At 43.9% G+C, this 24,888-nt stretch overlaps 1 protein-coding gene across 17 annotated transcripts in view; it reads left to right on the forward strand.

Annotated features, from left to right (window-relative positions):
* The window catches only part of RERE (arginine-glutamic acid dipeptide repeats), a 339,495-nt gene that overhangs the window by 207,738 nt on the left and 106,869 nt on the right, over positions 1–24,888 (forward strand). For all 17 annotated transcript variants that reach the window (XM_042479825.1, XM_042479823.1, XM_042479830.1 and 14 more), the window contains 3 exons: positions 13,148–13,196; positions 15,111–15,235; positions 15,940–16,039. In XM_042479825.1, coding sequence (XP_042335759.1) covers positions 13,148–13,196; positions 15,111–15,235; positions 15,940–16,039 — 274 coding nt within the window. The remainder of the gene's footprint in view (positions 1–13,147; positions 13,197–15,110; positions 15,236–15,939; positions 16,040–24,888) is intronic.

The following is a 24,888-nucleotide window of genomic DNA, read 5'->3' on the forward strand; positions in this document are numbered from 1 at the left end:
TTGCCCAAGTGGGCAACTTGGGGCAATGAAGCCAACTGGGTGGGCTGCAGGAGCCATCATGCGTTCAAACCCCCTTTCGTGGTGAATTTTCTGCAGAGGAATCTCTACACATCGAAAGGAATTCTGGTGGGTGTTTTAAGGAGCATGCCGAGTTCGTGTAGGCTCTGGCTAAATTTTCCCTGTGTGATCTGAGATGCGGCCTTGGAACATTAAAAACCGCGCAGAAATGCATGTTTCGTGGTGGATGAGCCCTGCTTTTTCAATGCCTGATTCTTGCATTAGGGAAAATTCCAGCAGTCTGCAAGAGAATCTAAATGTTCCTTAGGGCCTGTTACAGACTGCCAAAATAAAGCTGCTTTGGGTCTCTTTGGAGGTATGCTGTTTAAATGATGCATGCACCCTAAGAATCTGGAAGCTTGCACCAAAAGCTGCACTCCAGTGCTTAGGAATGGAGTGTGGCTTTGGCGCAACCTCCGGACTCTTAGGACCCATGCATCATTTAAATAGCATACCTCCAAAGAGACCCAAAGCAGCTTTATTTTGGCAGTCTGTAACAGGCCAAGATTTTGGAAAAATAATACCACATTGAACTGATTCTCTGTCATCAATGGAGGACCCTTGGCCACATTTCTGCCAAGACTGAAAGGCTTCTGAAACAAACCCAGTGTATGTAGTGGTAAAGGACTCCATCCTTCAGTGTATGAACCAGTAAAAGCATCAGGGCTGAGTATTTAAGAGATAGAGATGGGCTCTTCTTGCCCAGGCAAAACAGGCATGCAGTTTCATTGAAAGGTTAATTGTTGCTTTGGTTAATTCTCCCCTTCCTCTTCTTGGGAGTTACCTCTCTATACATAATGTTGGTCTGTGAATACCAGAGCTGCGTGAATTTGAAGAAGGTTCAGTCTGAAAGGGTTTCAAATCCTAAAGTGAGCCAGGTTTCTAGTCCTCAAAGTACACAGTTTTTCAAAGTAGGTGCACTACATAATGAAAGCTTGGAAGCAAAAGCAAAACGAGAGAGAGCTTCGACGTCTGTGGAATTCTGTTGAAACAGAATAGTACATATTCTGCATTTTATAGCACAGGCTTGAAACCCTCAAACCACTATAGTGGAATAAAATGGCAAAGTTGACTGAAATACTGGTCTGGAATGATATTTCATCCTTATTTAGTACAGAATTTGATTCAGATAGCGTAAGAAATGATGATGTGTTGTATATAAGCCCAGGACTCAGATTTGTGGAGGTAATACGGATTCCCACCCATTTCTGCCTCAAGTATGTATATGACCGAATGCTTAGTCAAAGTACCAAAATACTACTCTGGCAGGATAGCCTGGATTTAAAATAGTCCTTCTGTCTTGCCCACACTTCATCCTACTGTTATTCTGTTATATTGGGGTCCATTCCTGTTCTGTATTGGCAGCTTATGGTAGGAGTAGAGTACGACTTTGGAGTGGCCCCATCCAAGTCTTTGCCTTGTATGTAGCAGCCTGTTCCATCCCTGAACTCTTAAACAATTTTGTTATTTCTTAAATCCATATTGGAGGATGATGAGAAAACTGTTTTCTCATAGTGGGGATTTGTATAATATTGCAAAGACCAACTGAGCTGAAATTGGATTGAGGGCTCCCTTCTCTCCATCTAGACTCACTAGTAAGGTATCGAGGCAAGGTAAGGCAATGGCATTCTTTTCCCCGGCTGTATATCTAGCACTTTAAGACCGTTCTAGAAGAGGGGTCCTTGTTTTTCCCCCTAGCAGACCTGCCAAAAGGGAAGGCTGAAGTTGCTCACACCCTCACAGGGCAGGTTTTAGCATAATATGGACACATCCAGGGCAGTTCCTTGCTTGCATCCAAAATTTGAGGTAGCAAATCCAGGATAGACATAGGTCCATACTAGTTCTTGAATCAGATGCATTTTCCTATCTCAAGGGAAAGGGCCTTCATTTGAGTTCATGAGGACTAGAACTTTTGAAGCTACTATCTGCATTTCAGATTGCTTATGCTTCTTTCTTTGGTTGCACTTCAAAATAGTTACACAGAGTATTTTCAGTATTGAAGAACTGAGCATTAAGCAGTGACTATTCTATTTCACACAAGAATTACGTTGCTGGATCAAGATACCTCTGATTATTTCTCCAGCATTTTCCGTGAAATCTCATAGCTCTGGGTAGGAAAGTGATAGCCTTCCCTGTGTTTGTGTGTCTCTAGCAGCTTTTACTCATCCAGGTAAAGTGCGCCTCTCCATGGGAGTCCTATTTAACTATTGTGGCTGTTAAGGGATAGATCAGTCCTCTACACATTTGCCTTGTTCTGCTTTAGAAAAAGTCATTTCTGTTAGAAAACCAAGGACATGTGTTCAGATTGTTCGGAAATTGAAGTATTGATTGTGGGATATTTTAAGCTTGCAGACAGGGAGGTTAAGTCAGTTGTGTTTTCATATGCTGCTTATGAAGGGAACCAGTTTTCAGGTTACAAGGGTGCTCCTCTCAGTGTTTCATCCTCCTAATTTTACAACTTGATAAGGTCGACTGAGAAAGCCAGCATAGTGTGTAGTGGTTTGAGTATTGGACTATGACTCTGGAGACTGGGTTTGAATCCCTGCTCAGCCACGGAAACCCACTTGGGCAAGCCACACTCTCTCAGTCTCAGAGGATGGCATTGGAAAAGTCCCTCTGAAGAAACTTGCCAAGAATACCCTATGAAAAGTTCACCTTAGGGTTGCCATAAAGTCAGTTGTGAAGGCACACAACAACAACAACAACAACAACAACAACAACAACAACAACGATTAGGTCAAGGAGATAGTTGATTGGTCCAAAGTAACTCACTTTCATGGTACATCAGGATGTGATTGAGGTCTTTCCAACTCCATCCTTGTGATCTCCAGATGTGTTGGAGATACTTAACTACAGTATTAATATTTAGTATCTCAGGTTAACTTTTTGTAGCCTTTTTAAAATGAAGACAACTTCTAATGTACCTTTTGGTCCAGAAACCATTCCTGGAAGTGGAAAAATATTCCTCTGCTTGTCCCTGCTTGGCCAAAGCAGGTCAAGATATAGTCTATTAGAGCACTTAAGGTATTGGGATGAAAAGTAGCCAAACAGATAAAGCGCTTTGGTCCTGGCCCCAGGGATCATGCGGATGGTCCATAGTGAACTCACTAGCATTGCACTGGCAAGCTAGTTGGTCTTGGCCTCAGTTCTGCAGTCTGTAAGATGGGGAAATCTTGTAGGCTACTGTAGGAATTAATTCAAAAACATAGCCATGTTAGTTTGGAAAATCAGTATACAAAGGGATCTTGCAGCACCTTTGAGACTAACCGAAAGATAGAAGTTGGTAGCATGGGCTTTTGTAGTCTGCATGGGACTATGACTCTGGAGACAGGGTTCGAATTCCTGCTCAGCCATGGAAACCCGCTGGATAACCTTGCGCAAGTCATACTGTCTCAGTCTCAGAGGACGGCATTGACAAACTCCCTCTGAAGCAACTTGCCAAGAAAATCCTTTGGAAAGTTCACCTTAGGGTTGCCACAAGACAGCAATGGCTTGAAGGCACACAACAGCAACAACAAAGTAGGTTAGTCCAAGGGAGATAGTGATTGATCCAAAGTAACTCACTTTCATGGTTGAACAGGGATAGTCTACAAAAGCTCATGCTACCAACGTCTATCTTTCTGTTAGTCTCAAAGGTGCTGCAAGGTCCCTTTGTGTACTGTAGAAAGGAAGATAGATTTAAATGTTAACATGGTAATAGTGAAGCTACATTTATTCCCCCCATTGTTGGGAATTGGTAGTAGTGGTCAACCAGTTTGCCCCACCAGCAACATTAGTTGACTATTAGCATTTGTAGACCCACCGTGTATTGCTCTTAGGCTGCAATTGGCTGCTAGAGTGCCCCTGCAAATGGGGCTTTGGGGGCTGTAGTCTGTGTGTTCTCACTCCTGCCTTAAAGGTTCATGGTAGTAGGGTTTCCAAGGCTTTCTCTCCTTTAAAGATACTCAATTCCTCCTCCCTCACCTGGTTGTCTAGAAGAGCAGTTTTTTCCTGCTTCTGGTAGGGAAGATTTTGCCACCACCAACCAGTATCTGTTTCATTCTCCATTACTCCTGGAGCACAGGCAATGATGCATAAGGCCAAGGTGGGTCACCTGCTTCAATGTTGTATCTCCAGGAGGGCCACCTGTTTTCTCGAGGGAAGTGACGGTCTTGTCCTCAGTGTATCATAACCAGTGGTAGACTTGCTTACAGCATGGAGGCTTGAGGAGAATGATGCCACTGAGCCTTAAGCCTGCTCATAAACTCTTGGGGAGGCTTGTGGGCTCAGGAGTACAAGGCAGGTAGCCACCACTACACATTTCCAGCCCTTGATCACTGTTGTTAGTTATCAGAATAGGGCAAGACCCCTTTGCCTTTAAAAGCAGAAGTCCCTCTGATCCAGAAGATGGGAAGTCATGGTTGGATCAAGGAGTTGTGCTGTGATAGCCATTCAGTCACGTATTTTCTCTGTTTCTCTCTTTGCCTTGGACTGAAGCTGGGTCCTTCTCATTCCCTGTTCTTCCTAGTCTGCCGATTCAGCTGCTGTTTGAAGCCTGTCCCATTTTAAGCAGGATGCTGAGATGAGTCGAACCCAGGACCTTCCATGTATGGAGTGTGTGCTCTAGCATTGGACTGTGATGACGCTTGGTTCCTTAATCATAGAATCATAGAACTATGAGTTGTAAGAGACTCCAAGGGCCATCCAGTCCAACCCCATTCTGCCATGCAGGAACTCCCAATCAAAGCATTGTCCGCAGATGGCCATCTGGCCTCTGTTTTAAGACTACCAAGGAAGGAGCCTTTTAATCCGTTTTTCTTGTTTCGCTAACTTTTGGTTTTAATTATACAAAGAGATTTTCAGGTCTCAGTCCATACAGAAACCTTGTTGGATGAGCTGGTGATACTTTATTTAGTGTGGACTTAACATGGCACTAGTGACCTCCATAGCCACCATAGGGAGTCACAACCAGTTCCGTGAGCATCAAATTTTGATATTTGTAAGATCTCAAGTTTTGAATGTGTGTTTCACAGAATCACAGGGTTGGAAGAGATCCCAGGGGCCATCCAGTTAAACCCCCTGCCAGGCAGGAATACACAACCCAAGTCTTTGAGATAGAGAAATGTAGAAATAAAAAATAGTCAGTCATCCATTTCTGTGATTTTTTTTATCTACGGATTCAAGTATTTGCAGTTTGAAAATATTCCAAAATCTTTGGAATATCTTTGCCATTTTATATGAGGGAGACTATTTTACTCTGCCATTATAAAGAAAACAAGCTTGCTCCATCCTCAGTATGGCATCCCTTCAAATACTTAAACAGGGCTATCATATCACCCCTTAACCTTCTCTTCTCCAGACTAAACATTCCCAGCTCCCTAAGCTGTTCCTCCTAGGGCATGGTTTCCAGACCCGCCACCATTTTGGTCATCCTCCTTTGGACACACTCCAGTTTCTCAATGTCCTTTCTGAATTGTGGTTCCCAGAACTGGACACAGTATTGCAGTGATCAAAGCAGAATGGAGAGGTACTATTACTTCCCTTGATCTCTAGACACTATACTTCTATTAATGCAGCCTAAAATCACATTGACCTTTTTAGCTGCCGCATCACCCAGTTGACTCATGTTCAACTTATGGTCTACTAGGACTCCTAGACCCCTTTCACATGTATAAGTCTCCTTCAGCCAGGTGTCCCCCATAATCCTATATCTGTGCATTTCATTTTTCCGCCCTAAGTGCAGTACCTTACATTTCTCCCTGTTGAAGTTCATTTTGTTAGCATTGGCCCAGCTTTCTAGTCTGTTCAGGTCATTTTGAATTTTGATCCTGTCCTCTGGAGTATTAGCTGCTATTTCTAATTTGTTGCCATCTGCAAATCCGTTTCATAGACCCCTTTCTCACATAGTCTCCTTAAGGCAGGTGTCCCCCATCCTATATCTGTGAACTTTCATTGGCTAAAGTCTACTACCTCAGATGAATATGGATAGAATAGAATCATAGAATCATAGAGTTGGAAGAGACCCCAAGGGTCATCCAGTCCAACCCCATTCTGCCATGCAGGAACTCACAATCAAAGCATCCCCGACAGATGGCCATCCAGCCTCTGCTTAAAGACCTCCAAGGAAGGAGACTCCTCTACACTCCAAAGGAGTTTGTTCCACTGTCAAACAGCCCTCACTGTCAAGAAGTTCCTTCTAATGTTGGGCTGGAATCTTTTCCTGGAGCTTGCATCCATTGTTCCAGGTCCTGTTCTCTGGAGCAGCAGAAAACAAGCTTGCTCCCTCCTCAATATGGCCTCCTTTCAAATATTTAAACAGGGCTCTCATATCACCTCTTAACCTTCTCTTCTCCAGGCTAAACATCTCCAGCTCCCTAAGGCCTTCCTCATAGGGCATGGCTTCCAGGCCTTTCACCATATTAGTCTCCGAAAGCTCATGCTGCCAACTTCTTTCTTTCCGTGAGTCTCAAAGGTGCCGCGAGATCTCTCTACATACTGATTTTACAGACTAACATGGCTGTATCTTTGGATTCTACCAACATTTTGTACACTGTGCCATTTTGGTTGGCCCACAAATGGCACCACTGTGTGGTGGGTTTTTGATGTCATTGGATCTTTTCCAGTCGGGTATATATGAGATGACGTGATCGATGCTCTGATTCCCCAGAGATGCCAATCTTGCCTCCTCCTGGTTGCCTTTCTTGGCTTCCCAGTCGTGGTGACCCCCTCCCTGGCCTCTGGGCCAGACCTCAAAGCTGGAAAGGATGCTTGGGCATTGGAAGGACCGTCCCCTCTCTTCTGGCCGAGGATTAGAGAGCGCTGATGCCCGCCTCGCAGGGCGTCTTCCCTTTTGATATTCACTCGCAGGCTCCCAGCTCCCTTTCTGTCCAGTCTCTGTTTATTCGATAGACTACAACGTTTCCATGGCAACAGGTTACTTTTTCAAAGGAGGAACATCTTGTCATTATATTTAATCCGCTGCGGCTGGAGAGGGACTGAAATATTAAGTTGTTGTTGCTATGGATACCACTTTGTAACATCGGTTTCCTTTGGTGTCAGATTTCATAGGCGGCGGCGGCGGCGCTGGCTTCTCGCTCTCGTCCTCCTCTTCTTCTCATCGCCTCCCCTTCGGTTCCATCCTTTTCGCCCCCACAGAATAAGCAGCCCTGTTCTTCCTCCAGTGTGTGTGTGTAAATGGGTATTTTGGCTTTAAAATGAATACTGGCAAGGCAACAACGTATCCGGAGCTGCGGTCCTTTTCCTAGGGCAGAGGGGGAGAGCGGTGGTTCGAAAATGCTTAATAGGTTGGCGGTATCAAATGATACATATTTTTCCAAGCCGTTTCATAGATCCCTTTCTCACATAGTCTCCTTAAGCCAGGTGTCCCCTATCCAGCCTCTGTTTAAAGACCTCCAAGGAGGGAGGTTGCCCCATAAGATTTCCTAGCTTTACCCCAGCCCCATTCTTCCACATCTAATGTACAGTTGGTCCTTTTTATCCACGGATCCAATCATCCATGGCTTGAAACTATTCCAAAGAAGTATACATTCCCAAAAGCGAACCTTGATCTTTGCCATTTGATATAAGGGGCACCATTTTGCTCTGATGTTATATTTAATGGGACTTGAGCATCCACAGATTTGATTATCCACGACGGATCCTGGAACCAAACCCCTGCGGATAACAAGGACCCACTGTAGAATAGAATAGAATAGATATAGTGGTGGTGAACCTATGGCACGCATGCCAGAGGTGGCACTCACAGACCTCTCTGTGGGCATATGTGCCATTGCCCCAGCACAGAGTTTGCCAGAGTTTGTTACTGGAACGTCAGAGGGACTTGGCACTTCGCAATAAATAAGTGGGTTTTGGGTTGCAGTTTGGGCACTTGGCCTCGAAAAGGTTCACCATCACTGGAATAGAATATTCCAGTGATGGCGAACCTATGGCATGCATGTCAGAGGTGGCACTCAGAGCCCTCTCTGTGGGCACCTGTGCCATCATCCCAGCACAGAGTTTGCCAGAGTTTGCTACTGGAAAGTCAGAGGGACTTGGCACTTCTCAATAAATAAGTGGGTTTTGGGTTGCAGTTTGGGCACTTGGCCTCGAAAAGTTTCACCATCACTGGAGAATATTCTATTCAAGGACCCACTGTACTAATGAACTGGACCCTCATTATAAAGACAGGAAAAATGAGCGCGGTTGAAGAGGATATCTGAAACCAGGCACCCGCTATGGGGATTCCTAGATAGGGATGCTCAGGAGTTTCACTATGACCAAATTTTAAAATACGCAGCTCAGGACACAGTTTGCTTTTGCTCTTCTTGCACCCCTAAATTTTGTGACGCAGGTCTTGAGTAACCCCCTCTTCCTCATCCTCATGTACCAATGGCATACATACATATACATATACATACATACATACATACATACATATGTATGTTTGTACCTGCCCTGGTTTTAAGGCCCCTTGTCCAGAAAAAACAGCAATGGAATAAGCGACGTTCTCGTTTTTAGCCTACCAGGAGTTGGAAACTCTGAGACGTCTTGGCAGAAGCTTTGCGCATAGTTACGCCGCTGAGTCTGTGGTGAAAACTAAAACGTGTGGAAATTGTTCGTGCGTAAATTGAGTCCTGCTGGATTTGCCGAATCTCTTAAAGCGACAGCGTTGCTGCCTTTATTCTTTAAAAAACATTTAAGTTTTAAGTTGATTATATTGCTTATTTATCTATTGTGTTATTGTGCTTGCTCTTCGTATGCTTGTTGTCCTGAGTTGTTGTTTTAATGGTTGTGGTTGTTGGTCTTGACTGCCCTCGAGTTGAAGGACAACGTTGTGGATGAGACATTGCCAAGATCTGGGTCTGTGCTGTGGTGGTTTAAAAACACCATTTGTTAATGGGCCGAATCGGCTAAGCAAGATGCGCTTGCATTCCCCAGTTGCGCAAGGAAAGGCAGGACTGTAAAGAGCAGCCTGCATTTTGCAACTCTATGCACATTGGTTCCTGTTTGTGCATTCCCCCCCCCCCCTTTACATAATGAGTGTTTCATCTTCTTTTCTTCGCTGTTAACTCCCCAGAGAGCAGGAATACAATACTGTCGCCTTTCTGGTTGTGGATGTTAGCGTTCTGAGCCATTTCCATGCAGGCATTGAGGATCCGAGTGGGTGCAGTTGCATTGTGCACACACATCCGTAAAATGAAAAATTAGTTCAAATGAATTCAGTCACGCTGGTCTTCAAAGCGCATGGCATTCTCTCCGTATGATTAAATTGCGCTAACCGTAGTTTTGTATTTAAGCACTATCCTGGTCACTGTAGGCAAGCAGGAATTGCTCACAGGTGAACAAGAATGGAGTGCTCCATCCCTTCTCTGCAGTTAACAAAGCAATGCAGCTCTCTGGCCCCGAAATTTTCAGGAACCTAGTAAGTTTATTCACAACACTGGGTGTCTTCTTGGACATGTTCAGTTGTGTTTGGCAAAAGAGGAGCATAGAATCATAGAATCATAGAGTTGGAAGAGACCGCAAGGGCCATCCAGGCCAACCACATTCAGCCATGCAGGAACTCTCAATCAAAGTACTGTATCCCCAACAGATGGTCATCCAGCCTCTGCTTAAAGACCTCCAAAGGAGACTCTGGCCTGTTACAGACTGCCAAAATAAAGCTGCTTCAAGTCTCTTTGGAGGTATGCTATTTAAATGATGTATGCATCTTAAGAATCCGGAAGCTGCACCAAAGCTGCACTCCAGTGCTTAGGAATGGAGTGTGGCTTTGGTGCGACCTCTGGACTCTTAGGACCCATGCATCATTTAAATAGCATACCTCCAAAGAGACCCGAAGCAGCTTTATTTTGGCAGTCTGTGGCGGGGTACAGACCGCCGCTTTGCGCCGGTCTGCCGCCGCCGCCGGCTAGTCCGTGGGGGAGCCGGAGCCTCCACACGGTGCGGCTCCCCTGCGGACTGAAAAAGAAGCTCCAAAATGGAGCTTCTTTTCAAGTCGCGTTTGCGACGTAGCGAGGCGCCAGGGGTGCACTCGCTACGTCACAAAGGACGCAACGCGTACGGACGCTCAGCGTCCGATACGCAAAGATGGCGCCGGCCATGTAGAAGGGCCGGCGCCATCTTGTACGGACGGAGTCCGTACTAGGCCCAGGGGCGTCTAAAAGAGACGCCCCTTTTTTAAAATGGGACGTCCTCTGGACGTCCCAAATGACGGTATAGAAAGCCCCTGTAACAGGCCTCTGAGACTACAACTTCCACTGTTGAACAGCCTTTACTGTCAGGAAGTTCCTCCTAATGTTGAGGTGGAATCTCTTTCCCTGTAGCTTGCATCCGTTGCTGTTCCCTGGAGCAGCAGAAAACAGACTTGTGTCCTAGTCTCTGGAGCAGCAGAAAACAAGCTTGCTCCCTCCTCAATATGACATCCCTTCAAATACTTAAACAGGGCTATCATATCACCTCTTAACTATCTCTTCTCCAGGCTAAACATCCCCAGCTCCCTAAGTCTCTCCTCATAAGGCATGGTTTCCAGACACTTCACCATTTTGGTTGCCCTCCTCTGGACACACTCCAGAAGTCCATTCCCTTTTCTAAGCTTTGACTCTTATTACACATGATGTTCAGAATCCTGAAAGTGCTTCCTGCCTATTGTCTTGTTGTTACCCATGGAACAGTTTTCTAGATAGATCAGAATTATTTTCCTTACATTACAGATGGAGGGGGAGTGGATGCTCAGGGGGAAAAAGTAATGGTTTAAGACTCATAGAATCATAAAGATGGAAGAGACCATAAGGATCATCCAGTTCAACCCCCTGCAATGCAGGAATTGCCTGGGAATTCCTGATTCACTTCTCTGTCTTCTAGCCTCTGGAGCAGTGGTTCCCAAACTTTGGTCCTCCAGACGTTTTCGACTTCATCTCCTAGAATTCCTGACTGTTGGCCAAGCTGGCTAGGGCTTCTGGGCGTTGAAGTCCAGAACACCTGGAGGACCGAAATTTGGGGATCATTGCTCTGGAGGACAGGTAAGCAGACTTCAAGTATACAAGATCTACTTTGCTTTAACACACAAACCTCATCTAGAATTCCTGAGCTCCACTAACTAAATGCATTGCACATGAAGTGCAACATTGAATGCAAAGATCTTACCCTTCTTTTACACAATACCATGGCTGTGGTCCCTCCTTTTCTATACCTTTTCTAATATTGGAGTTGCTTTAGTGTATATCTGTATTTAGTTATCTGAGTTCTCAGTGTTGCAAGCATCAGTATTCCCCAGATCAACATCACTGAAGGACGTTTTCACCATTGGACTGGGGAATTTATTTTCCCAGTAGAACAGGTTTTCAGCTTTATAACCAACATTTCTCTTCTTTGGAAACAAATGTTTAGCAGGCTTAGAGCTACAGGTTAGATAAACAAAGATGTTACATAATCTAGGTACATTGCATTCACTGGTTACATTGCAGTACATATAAAGACTCTAGCTTCTTTCAGCTGTGGTTCAGCTTAAAAATACATTAACTCAGCAGAGCTAAAATTCTTGTCTCTGCTCATTTCTATCTTGTTTTGTGCACCAGGATCTATCGGGACAACAGAGAATCAAAGCTACCAAGAAGTGAATATTGCTTACCACAAGTTGAAGGCTTTCACGGCCGACATCCATGGGTCTTGTGAGTTTTTGGGGCTATGTGGCCATGTTCTTCCATGCTGGCATTCTCTGAAGATGCCAGCCAGAGATGCTGGCGAAACATCAGGAATAAACTCTTCCAGAACATGGTCACATAGCCCGAAAAAACCACAAAAAACTATGGATGCCAGCCATGGAAGCCTTCGATTCACATTGTTCCAAAGTAGCTTTTCCAAGTTTTATTTATTTGAAAGCCTGTTAGGAAAACGTGGCCATTTATACTTGACTATAAGTCGACCTCATGTATAAATTGAGGACAAGTTTTGAGGCCAGAATTATGCATTTTGATATGACGCATGGATAAGTCGAGGGTAAAACTTAGGGACATGTAACGAAGGATGTAAACGATGAAGCCAAGGAAAACGATGCTCAAAAACCTACAAAATCCCAGCAGACATAAATGTTTTTGCTTACTGCAAAGACTGGATGGATAAAGAGGAAACTACTGCCACCATTTTTCACCCAGAAGTGGTGCCACAGTGGAAAAGTAAAAGGGGTTGGTGCTTCTTTTAGGTTCCTCCAATATGGACTATGCTTTCACCTTTTGCCAGTCTACTCAGAGAAGGGGATGATTCCTTTTTTGATAAGAGTTAACATATAGTACTTTCATTGACCCATGGATAAATTGATCCAGGTTTTTTGGGTCAATTTTTCAACTAAAATTTCTAGACTTACACATGACTATATACAGTATTTCAGACCTATATAGAATAGAGGCTGTGAATGCTATTCTGTGCAATTGTGCAAACACTATTCTATGCAACTGTGCAAAGCTATGCAGGGGACACCTTCACCCCACATGTTTCTATGCAACACCTGCAAAACTGCCCAGCCTGCCTTATGCCCAGGACTTGGCTACATCTATCTGTTGGACACTTGCCATGGAAAACCAACCCCAAGGAAAGAAAAACATCAGGGATGGCACAGATGAGACGAGACTGGAATGAAGATGTCTGGCTTAAATCGGTGGCACCCTTTATATGCAGCTAGGTGGCAGCCTCTTGCTGGAGATATTGTTCACTTAAAGCAGGGAAAAGATGGGGAGAGGTCGGTGGGGCAAAGAAGCTGATCTTTTCTGACACCACAGTGACAATGCTCGCTTTTTTGGGTACGGATGTTTCAAGTTGAGCAGGCAAGTTCGCTACCTGCTCACCAGGATTAATGTATAGTATTGCCCTCTTTAGAAAAGCATTGCATATGTCTTCATACATTCTTTTCTTCTGGATCATGATAGCGTCTGAAGGTTAGTTGTGGACTATGCTGTGATTTTGATTTTGTTCCATAACATTTTAATATTGTATTGAAGTCTAGATGGACAGTACGTTGCGTTTTTCCTGGCTGTGCTGGGACTGTTCATGTTAACATTTACCAAGTGATCATAGTTTGAGTAACCCTACTTACTTGCAATTCTGTGTCTTTCCATTACAGGAGGTTGAACAGCACACAGGGGGAGATCCGAGTTGGGCCTAGCCATCAGGTAAGATTTCCTTACCTTTCAAGCATCAAGTGTTGATTTCCCTTTTTTGGTGACAGACTCCATCTGTCAAATGCAAAGGGATGGCCCAAATCTTGTGGTTCATTGCAGTCACAGGGAAGAGAATGTAATGTCCCACAAGAAATTCCTACAAGAAGCTCATGCATCTCCAACTTTAAAATCCAAGACTTTTGGAAGCCCCTTTAGCAACTTACACCAAGAGTGTCCATTCTTTCTTTCTATTACATCAAGAACTATGACGCAAGAAAATGCATCTGATGTAGTAGACTGAAGTCTATGAAAGCTCTTGCTGCCAATTTCTTTCTTTCAAAGGTGCTACAAGATCTCTCTACATACTGATCCTACAGAGTCAAAGGCCTTTCCAAAGCATGTGTGTGTTCTTGGCCCACGAACAATAAGTCCATATTAGTGACAATGGGAAGTCAGTTAAAGATATCTCTTTTTTTTGCAGTTACACAATGCATACAAAGCAACTGAACATGCAAAAGCACTTTGTAAATGCCAGGTGGTAGTATTTATCATTGCCACCGTTCTCTTCAAATCCTCCAGTATCCCTTGGGAATAAGTTTAGGTTTTCCCCCCTTGAAGACTTAAGTTGTTGCTTGTGCTCCACTGTAAACCTGCTTGGTACTAGCTCCCTTGAGTCTGCTGTCTCTGGGAGCTTACTTGCTGAGCAGAATAATCCTTTCTCTTTGCATTATATGGCTTAATTTTTTTGTGCATTAAACAAAATAGAAAGACGTTTCTGAATCTGAACCTTGGGGACCTGGGGATATAGATCAAGCTACCCATTGTATTGTATTGTGTAGCCCTTCCAAGCTGGTTGATCTTAGGGTCTTCATAAATTGGAAATGACTTGAAAGCACACAACAACAAGCTGACCATGCAAGGACATTGCAATTGCAGTAAATAACATGTGATGAAATTGCTTGGGATTGCTTGTAGTTCTTCAACTGCTAATGTCTAGCTGACCTGAAGAAAATACCCTTTTCACTATCTTTAGCCAGATGTTACAAGCTAATGAACCCAGGAAGCTGCCTCATATTATGTCAGATTATTCATCTGTCTCAGAAGTTCTCAAACTTAGATGCTCCAGTGGTTTGGAACATGGAGAAGCCCTAGTTAGCTTGTCCAAGAGTGAGGAATTCTGGGATTTGGAGTCCAAAATGCCAGGAGGACCAAAGTTTGGGAAGCACATGGCTATCTAGTCTAGGATTGTCAACTCTTAGCCACATTGGAACATATTTATAAGACAGGAAGAAGCAGAAATCTTGACTTTATCAACCATATTACTTCAAGCAGAAGTAATGTGCCAGTGCACACTAGCACACTGTTACAACTTGCAATGTGAGCAGCTACACAAACAATGGTCCTTTGCCTTCTGGTTTATTTATTGTGGCTTTTGAATGTAGCAGGTATTGCTGCTCTGGGTTATGAAGAGTGATACAAGCCAGAGCACTGGTTGCTGGCACATTCAGAGAACATGATGAACACACCTCTCCAGTCTGCAGCCAGGTTCAGCCAAGCAGCAGGCACTAGCATACTGGTCATACCAATAAACCTGTGGTTCCCTGGATTATTGTTATTTTTTGACATAGCCAATATGTTACTAGCCTTCAAAAATGTTCACTTATAAAGGTGCTCTCACACACTGATTCATGGCACATTAATATCCTGGGTAGGGAGGAGTGGGAGGCAGCCACAGAGTCTCCTTATAATGTTTAAAAATGCCTCTAGCTGGTCACATACAAGCAGTTTCCATCTCCTTGGGAAAGTAGGGATATGTAGCTTTTGCCAAGATGACCTCTCTTTGCTGTTAAGGTTCTTGGTCTTCAGGGTCACTGCATAAGTATTAACAAATATCTTCTTGCCTCTGGCTTTTAAATGATTTTACAGGCAAAACTTCCAGAACTGCAGCCATTCCCTTCTGGAGATGGAGACGCTATTACACAGCATGAAGAACTTGTATGGATGCCTGGGGTCAACGACTGTGATCTGCTCATGTACTTGCGGGCGGCCCGGTAATGTAAAGTTAATGCATATCTGTCTTTTATATATAGTGGAGAGTTGTTGCACCAGGTCCCACTAAGACATTACACCTCTGAAATGCATACAGTGGTGCCTCGGGTTACGAAATTAATTCGTTCCGCGGCCGCTTTCGTAACCCGAAAAGCCTTCGTAAGCCGAATTGCCATAGGCGCTAATGGGGAAAAGCCGCGTTTCGTGCGAAAAAGCCGAAAAAAGCACCAAAAATTTTCTTCGTATCCCGAAAAAACATTCGTAACCCGGAACAATGATTTCCTATGGGATTTTTTCGTATCCCGAAAATTTCGTAACCTGGGTATTTCGTATCCCGAGGTACCACTGTAATTTATTCAGTTTTGTCTTTGGGTTTAATGGTTCCATTTGCATGTGTACAAGTCAGCTACAGGTTGAGCCTCTCTTATCCAAAACATTTGAGACCAGAAGTGTTTTGGGTTTTGGGATAGTTGCATATACATAATGATATGGCGGAACAGAGTTTGTGTACACTGAACCATCAGAAAGCAAAGGTGTTACCATCTTAGCCACACAATTTTAGATTTTGGGATATTTCAAATTTCAATATTCCAGATAAGGGAGACTCAATCTGTGCTTCTGTTTCTGAGGTGAGCGGATGTTTTGCTTCTTCAAACTTAGATATGAAAAATTGTAATGTAAATATTTCTCTTTTACACTTTCAAAGGAGCATGGCAGCCTTTGCAGGGATGTGTGATGGCGGATCCACAGAAGATGGGTGCGTTGCAGCCTCCCGTGATGACACTACTCTGAATGCCCTCAACACAGTAAGTCTTCAATTACTTGTAATCCTCCACTGATCTGAAGGAACTCCCTGTATGTTGTAGTCACACCCCATACACTTTGAGTTACTCTTCATAGGTCTCCAGCTCTTTGGAGAGCACCTCTGTGGTTCTCCACATTACAAGAAGCAGCTTTCCAATTTCCTTTCTCAGCTTCGAATATATAAAATGATCAGTCCCTTGATACAGCAAGACACCATCTTGTCTGCCCTGTCTGACAGGAACTTGATGCACTTGCAATGTTGGCTCATGCTGGAGGAAGGTGTACCCAAACCTTTTGGGGAGCCCCATGTTGGGGAATGCTGGTCTAAAGGCCTCAGGGCAGAGTCTTTGCCATCCTTCTACTCTGAGATCTTTTCCAGGAGCTCCTTTTCTGCATGGCTGAAAGCAGGATTTGAACCCAAGCTCATGAGTGGATGTGCTGTGACTAAACCAGCTGCACCACTCCATCCTTGAGTTTTCATCTGAATTTCTGGGAGGCTTAATACAGTACATTGTCCTTAGTTTCTCTGTGATTTTACCCTCTGTGTTCCCTGTTATTCCCCAGGGCAGGCTGCCATCTGCTTCTGTGGGCTTTGGTGCTCTTGAGCACTTTAGCTTGCTCTGCCACTTCCCACATGGAGGCTCAGATTTCTCCATGAAGGCTGCTAATCACCAAAGAGCTTGGGGAATTCAAATTGTCTCCTCTGTCTCAACTAAAGCACAACAGAGGGATGGAAATCATTCATATTGTTGCTCTTCCTCTTATTTCCAGCTTCTTTTTAAATTGCATTCCTAGCCCTCTTTCAGTCTGATGTTGCTAGTGAAGGAATCTTATGACTAAGTGCCTGGGGAAATGCATCTTTGCTTCCCTTCCAGTTTGTTTCTTTCCACTTTGTTTCATTATGCTCTCTTAACAAGCAAGAAGGGTCTCTGTTCTTTAGGATCTTTAATCCGGAAAGTCCCTTTCTAAAGTGCAAAGAGTAAGAATGTGAACACGTTTACATGTCATGATAACCCATGCCTCATGTTAAGCATGGTTTGTTGCTTAAGCTACTGAAGCATGACAACCAAACCACAGTCCATGTTCCTCCACAGTTTCTGGTTTGTTTCTAGTTTGTTTTTCTCCTACTCCTTTTGTCAGTTTCTGTTTCAAGGTGGACAGCTTAGGGAACAAGCTAGAGGTAACGCTTCTGGGTTCAGACATAATGCCAAGCCATGGTTAAAAGCTAGAGATCATTAGCCAGTAACAAAACAATCGAGATTCAAATTGTGGTTTATGCATGGTTAACAAACAATTATTTTCATATGGTTCTCTCATCAGAGGAAGATTTCAGGAAACCACATTATGGCTTGTCATTACATGCACATGGAGTAGTGTATAAACACCCTCAAGATAGTCCTGCTAGTACCTTTTAAATATACTTGGAGAACTTGTGCCTTCCCAATGTTGCTTTGACTGCAGGTTACATAATTCCTGACCATTGTCTACTCTATTTAGAAGCAATAGAAGCTAGAGGCCAATGCATCTTAATGGCAGAAGTGTCAGCATGCTTGAAGGGACCCCAAGGTTTGCATGAGTACAAAAATCTCTTCTCGGAGAAGAAGGAGAGCAACAGAGGGATGCTGATGGCATTTATAGTCCAGCTGTGTGCCAGATAGACATGTGCACTCTTCCCAGCCTGTGACCAGAACAGATTGCATGGAAAACTCCTTGCAAAGGCAACTATCCTTTGCCACTGCTCCCATTACATAAGTACAGAGTGTTATCCACTTCTGTGTACCATTCAGTGCTTGGCGTTAGTCTTATCCACTTCTGTGTACCATTCATTGCTTGGTGTTAGTCTGAGCATGTGTGTGAAATGATAGGCTTCCTCTGCCAGAGAGCAACAGGGCAAACCTTTGCTGGCCTTTGCTCCTTCATTTCTTATTTGTGGGGTGAGAGTTTGGCCCTTTGAGTCACCAGCCAGTGGCTTCTCTTGCGCAAAGAGGTGTGCGCCTGTGTGCGCCTGTGTGTTTAGGAAGGATAATATGGAGTCCAAAAGATTAATGGTAAAAAATTGATATGCTCTATGATTTCTTATTATGGAAATGCAATAAACTTCAGAGCAGCACTTCACATAAATCAGTCCTGACAAGCTTCTTTGCTAGTGTTTTATTTATGTAATAACAGGGTGCTGCAACCCTCCGTATGATTTATTGTTAATTACACCCGATAGAAATGAAGAGCAGGGGAAGTTTTTGCTGTGCAGCATTTATATTATCTAGTTGAACAACTCCTTCCACTGATTATTTGCTTAATAGTCTGGGCATTTCTTTAAAGCTTTTTTCTTGTTGCGGCTCAGATTTTGATGTGAAGTTTGTTTGTTTGTTTTGTTTTTAAGCTGCATTTCAATGCTTTTTCTCAGCAAATCAGTTGGGATGGAAGGCTATCATTTTGAAAATTATACATTTATGAAAAACAACCCAACAACACCTTTTGCATAAGAGTGTTTGAGAATGTAAGGCTGGTTAATGAGTGGGGTGAGTTGCTTACTGCGGACCCAACTAGATCTGACATGGTTCATGCCATTAGCATTATGGTTCATGTTATTAGCATCATAATGCCACCTTGAGTCCCTGCACCGAGAGGAAGGCGGGATATAAATAAATAAAATAAATACTAATAATCATGCCCTGGCTAAAGAAGTCCTCTTTGGAAGGTCCCTAACCCCCAGGAACTGCTAGAACCTATGGCCAAGGAGGAGCATGGGCCCTTCAGAGACAGATGAAGTTCTGCATCAGAGACAGAGGCAGAGACAGACCAAACCTCAAAGACTGCCAGCACCTGAAGATGCAGGCCAGAAACCTCAGGCTCAGACAAAGCACCAGGCTGTGGCAACAGAGTCTTTATGGAAGGGTCTCCTCATGAAGACGTTTCCCTGTGGAGGCCTATAGGACAGTGATGGTGAACCTTTTGTAGGCCGAGTGCCCAAACTGCAACCCAAAACCCACTTATTTATTACAAAGTGCCGTGTCCCTCTGGGTTTCTAGTAACAAACTCTGGCAAACTCTGTGCTGGGGCAACGGCACATGTGCCCACAGAGAGGGCTCTGAGTGCCACCTCTGGCACACATGCCATAGGTTCGCTATCACTGCTATAGGACACTTTGGCCAACCCCTGTCAACTCCTGCCTAAAAGGCTCAGGCTACAGGAACTGCCAGAGCAACCTCTGGACCCTGCAAACCTCACTTGTGCCTTCCTAGCTCTGATGGAAACCCTGTATGTGTGATGTTAGACTGTCTGTGACTTTGCTTCTTGCCTGCCCCTTCACTGTGGCTGCACCCTGAAATCCTGCACCACCATGAATTAGTGCCAGGCCCACCATGACACTACATTGTCATCGAACTGGACTCCATATCCCCAGCTGGCTGGCCTAGTGTCTGGACTACTGTCTATCATCCCTGACCCAACTCATTCTAAGCCTTTGGAAAACATGGCTGACCTGTGTCAAGAACGGGCTACGAATGGTGCATCCTTGTTGGTTCTGCTGGAGCCTTCACCAGCATTTGATATCATCAGCCATGGTATCCTTCTGGGCCATTTGGCTTTTTTGGGAGTTGGAGGCACTGTTTTCCAATGGCTCCATTCCTATTTTGCTGAATATCTCTAGAAAATGGTGCTGTGGGGTACTGCTGCTCAGCCTATAGATATTATTGGCTCAAGGTTTAGTACTACCCTTTATGCTGCCAAAGAAGTTGTTCAAAGAGTTTATCTCATCATTATACTACTGTTACTCAGCTCTATTACTTCTTCAGGATTGATACCAAGGAAGCCATGCCAAGCCCTGAATGATTATCTAGATGCAGCGAGGGTTTGGATGCATGTGAATAAACTGGGTCTCAGATCAGACAAGACACAGATTCTTTTGGGCAGCAGGAAAACTGATCTCTGATTGAGTCTATGGCCAGTTCTGGATGGATCTTGAAATATCAAGTTTGAGGCTTCAGCGTATTCTCAGATGCTGTATGGTTTTTGGAATGTCATGGAGCTGCAGTTTCCAGGAGAACCTGGACTGGTGAACCAACTACAACTCGTCCAAGGAGAAATGTTGATTTGTCCACAATAGTTCATTACTACGCTGTTACACTGCATTAATGTGGCTACTTTTGGAAAGCATTTTGAGGCTGCAGTTAGTACAAATATAGCAGCCAGACTCATACCGTGTGTGCTTTAGAGACCGTTTCTTACAATTTTTGCATTAACAATGGTGACTTGCTGTCTGTTTCTGAGCTCAATTCAAGGGGCTGGTTTTGACCAGAAAGTGCTAAAGTGATTGAAGCCAGGATATATGAAAGGTTATCTCCTCCAATTTGAATCTGCCTGAAATGTAAACCCCAAGTGGAAGATACATTATACGTCCCACCATCTAAAACACCTAGATTGGTACACACACGAGGCAAGGATTTCTCTGTAGATGCATTTTAGTTGTGGAACTCCCTGCCAAGCGACGTCAGGCTACTTCCATCCCTATTGAACTTCTGGCAGGCAGCTAAGACCAGTTATCTCATATGTTTTGATCCTTGGAACCAAATTGGCTTGGAGAATTGTTTTTAATTGTATGTATTGTTAAAACTGATTATTAAATTTTAAAATATGTTTTAAAGGATGTTTTAATTTGTGCTTTTATCTCCTGTGCATCTCCTCAGGAGCCATGGTAAGCTGAGAGATGATAAATACATTGAATCAATAATAGTCATTGATCTGCAAAGGAAAAGCGGGATACAAATAAACAGTTTATTATTATTATTATTAAATCAATAAGCGGACCAAAGCTGGGCATCTGGACTGGTACTGCGGCAAGAGGAAAGGGCTGCTTAGGATTGCGCCTTCCCACAATTTCCAGTCGGATGTATCTGGTCGTGTCTGGTGTGTCTCTGACATCTGAGGATTAAGTAGTTTCTTACAGACATCAGTGCATGAACCCACAACTTTATGAGTTGAGGCTGGGATTTGTCCCAGTGACATTTCTGGGATGTTCATCTTGAATATCATCTTCAAGCCCAGAAGGAAGTATGTGCGACATCTGGCATGAATCCTCCTGCTTGGCCAGGCCTTGACATAAATACCAGGACACTGGCCTTCTGCCTTTGCCTGTTGCATTTCAAGCCATTTCAAGTCAAGTAATTGAACTTGGGGTGTGTGTGTCCGGGGTGCACAACCCTATCTTGTTGTGAACACTCTTCAGCTACCCATGGTCTCCCTCGGCCTTCATAGAGGCTTATTTTGTACAGAGGGATAGGCCCCAAGTCACATTATCTATCCACCCAGCTAGTATATTCTTACATAGTGGCTTTCCAAGGTCTAGAGCACATTTCAGACGTCTTCTGCTTCTTGGTTTAACTGGAAATGCCAGGGACTGAATGTGGGGTCTTCTGCATGATGAAGTCATGTCCTCCACCACCGAGCTCCAGTCCTTCCCAGAAAATGGAAATGTTTGCTGCAGCTCCAAACCCCCCCTCCGCTTTCCCCTCCTAAGATAATGTAAGGGCACTTTCAAGTTCCTCAGATGCTCTCATCAGCTGGCACACGTGTACTTTTTAGAAGTACAAACAGGCAGAAAGAGAGCATTAAGATTCTCCTCAAAGAGCGTCAAAGGCTGCATTGACACGGCGTCTGTCTTTAATAGCTCACAGATCAGCAGGCATAAAAGAACAGATTAACAAGAACACCAGAAAACATGCAGATGTCTTGGTAAGAGCAGAGATTTTTCCTTCTTCAAAATTATCCTTCAGTGTTCAGAAAGCTCATCCCAGATGCATGTGGATTTATTTCTCCTTATCAAAAACCCACCCCCTACAGCTTTTTAAAAAACACAACCCTCCTTTCCCCATCCTAATAAGATGAACCCCTTTCTCTTTAATATCTAGGAGCCCCGTATGTCACTTCCTTAATTAAAATTCACGAGCCGCAAAGCTCACGTTTTACAGCTGTGCCTCTGTGCAATTTTACTTGGGAATTTTAATTCACGTTCGTGCTTCGGATGTCCTTTTTCCCCCTCTCCAGCATATATGGGTTCAGAATGCAACAGAGCTATAACCCGAATGAAAGGTGCACTTCTTTTTAAATTCCTAAAGATGCAGCACATTGGAGAGCTGGGCTACGTGTTAATTTTGCACCTGGAACCAACAGCAGTACCATTTCCATTGCTATGTTGAAGCATATTGACTGAACTCTATGTTAGCTCTTAAGTGTCCAGCTGCCAAGCATCAGAAGTCCTCCAACCTGCTGACACAACCAGGGATGTTGAGAGTAGTAGTCCTAAACCCCTGGAGAGCAAATAGTTGGGCAAGGCTATTCTACATAATGTTTTCTGTTCCTTTTTCTGTTCTTAGGAGATTTCTTTATACCCGATCAGGGCATTGTTGCATTATCTACACCAGAGGTCAGCAACCTGTGACTTTCCAAATACTGTTGGACTCCTGTTGGCATTGTCTATGCTGGCTAACAACATCTGGAGGGGCACAAGTTGCCCACCTCTGATCTGCATGGACATCCATCAATGCCCCAGGTTTTTAGATGGGGCCAAGCCAGAGTGTTTCACTTGTGGCATGGTGTGTGGCTGTGGCAATATAATCCTTAAGTAGAATCATAGAGTTGGAAGAGACCCCAAGGGCCATCCAATCCAACCCCCTGCACTGCAGGGACTCTCAGTCAAAGCATCCCTGACAGATGGCCATCCAGCCTCTGCTTAAAGACCTCCAAAGAAGGAGACTCCACTACACTCCATTGAGGGAGTGTCTTCCACTATCGAACAGCCCTTACTCTCAGGACGTTCCTCCTAATGTTGAGGTGGAATCTCTTTTCCTGGAGCTTGCATCCATTGTTCCGTGTCCTGTTATCCGGAGCAGCAGAAAACAAGCTTGCTTCCTCCTCAATATGACATCCCTTCAAGTATTTAAACAGGGCTATCATATCACCTCTTAAGCTTCTCTCCTCCAGGCTAAGCATCCCCAGCTCCCTAAGGCGTTCCTCATAGGGCATGGTTTCCAGACCCTTCACCATTTTAGTCACCCTTCTTTGGACACGCTCCAGTTTCTCCACATCCTTTTTGAATTGTGGTGCCTACGACTGGACACAGGATTATTCCAAGTGAGGCCTGACCAAAGCAGAATAGAGTGGCACTATTACTTCCCAAGTATAGGCACTATACTTCTATTGATGCAGCCTAAAATTTCATTGGCCTTTTTAGCTGCCACATCGCACTGTTGACTCATGTTCATCTTGTGGTCTACTTGGACTCCTAGAGCCCTTTCACATCCAAGTGTCCCCCATCTGGCTCCTAGCCAGCGCTAGAGAGAAATGACTATGGTCAAAACAGAATTTTTGACATTCATATTCTGGGTGTTTGGGAGTCATTGAAGAGAGTGTCTTTTTCTCCTCAACTAGCAAGCTCTTCATTGTGGTTGCATTATTTCTTATGTGCACAGAAAAGCAGCTGAGACAGAGATTTTTAAAATGTTGACTTCACAATCCTTAGTAACAAATGGGTGTCCCAGATCTGCCAGTCTGTGGAGACACGGTCTCTGCTTGGAGAATTATGAGCATGACTGTGGTTTCTGCCACACAAAGCCAAATGTTAGCAGAGAATACATCAGATTGCCTCCCTGCTTAAATCAGCGGAAGCAGTAGTCGACCATTATTTCAAAAGTAACGCTGTTGGAATTTTTGCAGTCCCTTAAGGAGTCCAGGTCCAGAATAGCCGCCTTCTGATATGTGCCTTTGCACACTTAAAACATCTTCAAGGAGACCTGTGCCAGATGCCCTTGTTCAGGATTAGAATAACATGCACCAGGCATCTTCAGCATTGTCGCAGGGTGCAGGACCTTCTGATGTTGGTACCTATGTTATGGGATACTCTTCTTCATGAGCTCCATGTAAGCTATTGAAATTTACATGGATGAACTTCTTATCCTTCCCATTCCTGTTCTGTTAGACCGGGGATGGGCATCTTCTGTGGATTTGGGGCATTTCTTTTATTTTTGGCTTTAGGGATCACGTGGTCCATCGAAAATGCCCCCAAACACTATTATTCTAATGAGAACTGTACATTTTTTAAGCATAATGTTATGAGGGTGCACTTTGGGCCATTAATTAAAATAATGTCCCTCATTATCTGTAAGTAATGGGATAATGATTTGTAATGACAAATGAGTAGCATATTACCATTTCGAGCAGGGCACATGGCACATTTTCAAGCATACTTTCGCAGCCATAAGGGCTGGCCTTTTTTAAAAGGTAGAGATTTTTGGAAACATTGGGCCCTTTTGCCCAATTCCATTTCATTCACTTCTCAGGTTGTTAAATCTGCTAGCTAACAAACATAGCACATATTTAATCCCCTTTCGCTGAAGAATACTCAGGAGTGTCCACATTCATTTGGGCCTTTGTTCTTCCTTATGAATAATAAGGAATAGTTAGCATTTCTGTAAACCACATTGGTAACGCGTTTTCTTGAATGGAACCCAAGGCAGCCTAATGCCTGTTTAGGGATGTTCAGTTTTAACTAAGATGTCACCAAGACAAATTACTTGCGTGCCGCCAGACTACATCTTATTCATTAACATAGAAACAACATTGAAATATTGAATATATATGTGTGTTTGCATGCATTAGCCTGCCTCACTTGTGAATTTTCATTGGGTGCTTATCAACACATAAGGGGCATGGCTCAAGTAAGGGGCATTGATGCTTCTGGGCAAGGCATGCCACCAAAAATCTTATGCCACAGAGGGTCAGGAGTCAATATGTTTCCTCTTCAAGATGCTTAATAATAAATAAGAATAAACTTTCACCTCTCCTCAAGGGTCTAGGG

The sequence above is a fragment of the Sceloporus undulatus genome, chromosome 7, assembly GCF_019175285.1.
Source record: "Sceloporus undulatus isolate JIND9_A2432 ecotype Alabama chromosome 7, SceUnd_v1.1, whole genome shotgun sequence".
In the NCBI taxonomy this organism is placed as follows: Eukaryota; Metazoa; Chordata; class Lepidosauria; order Squamata; family Phrynosomatidae; genus Sceloporus; species Sceloporus undulatus.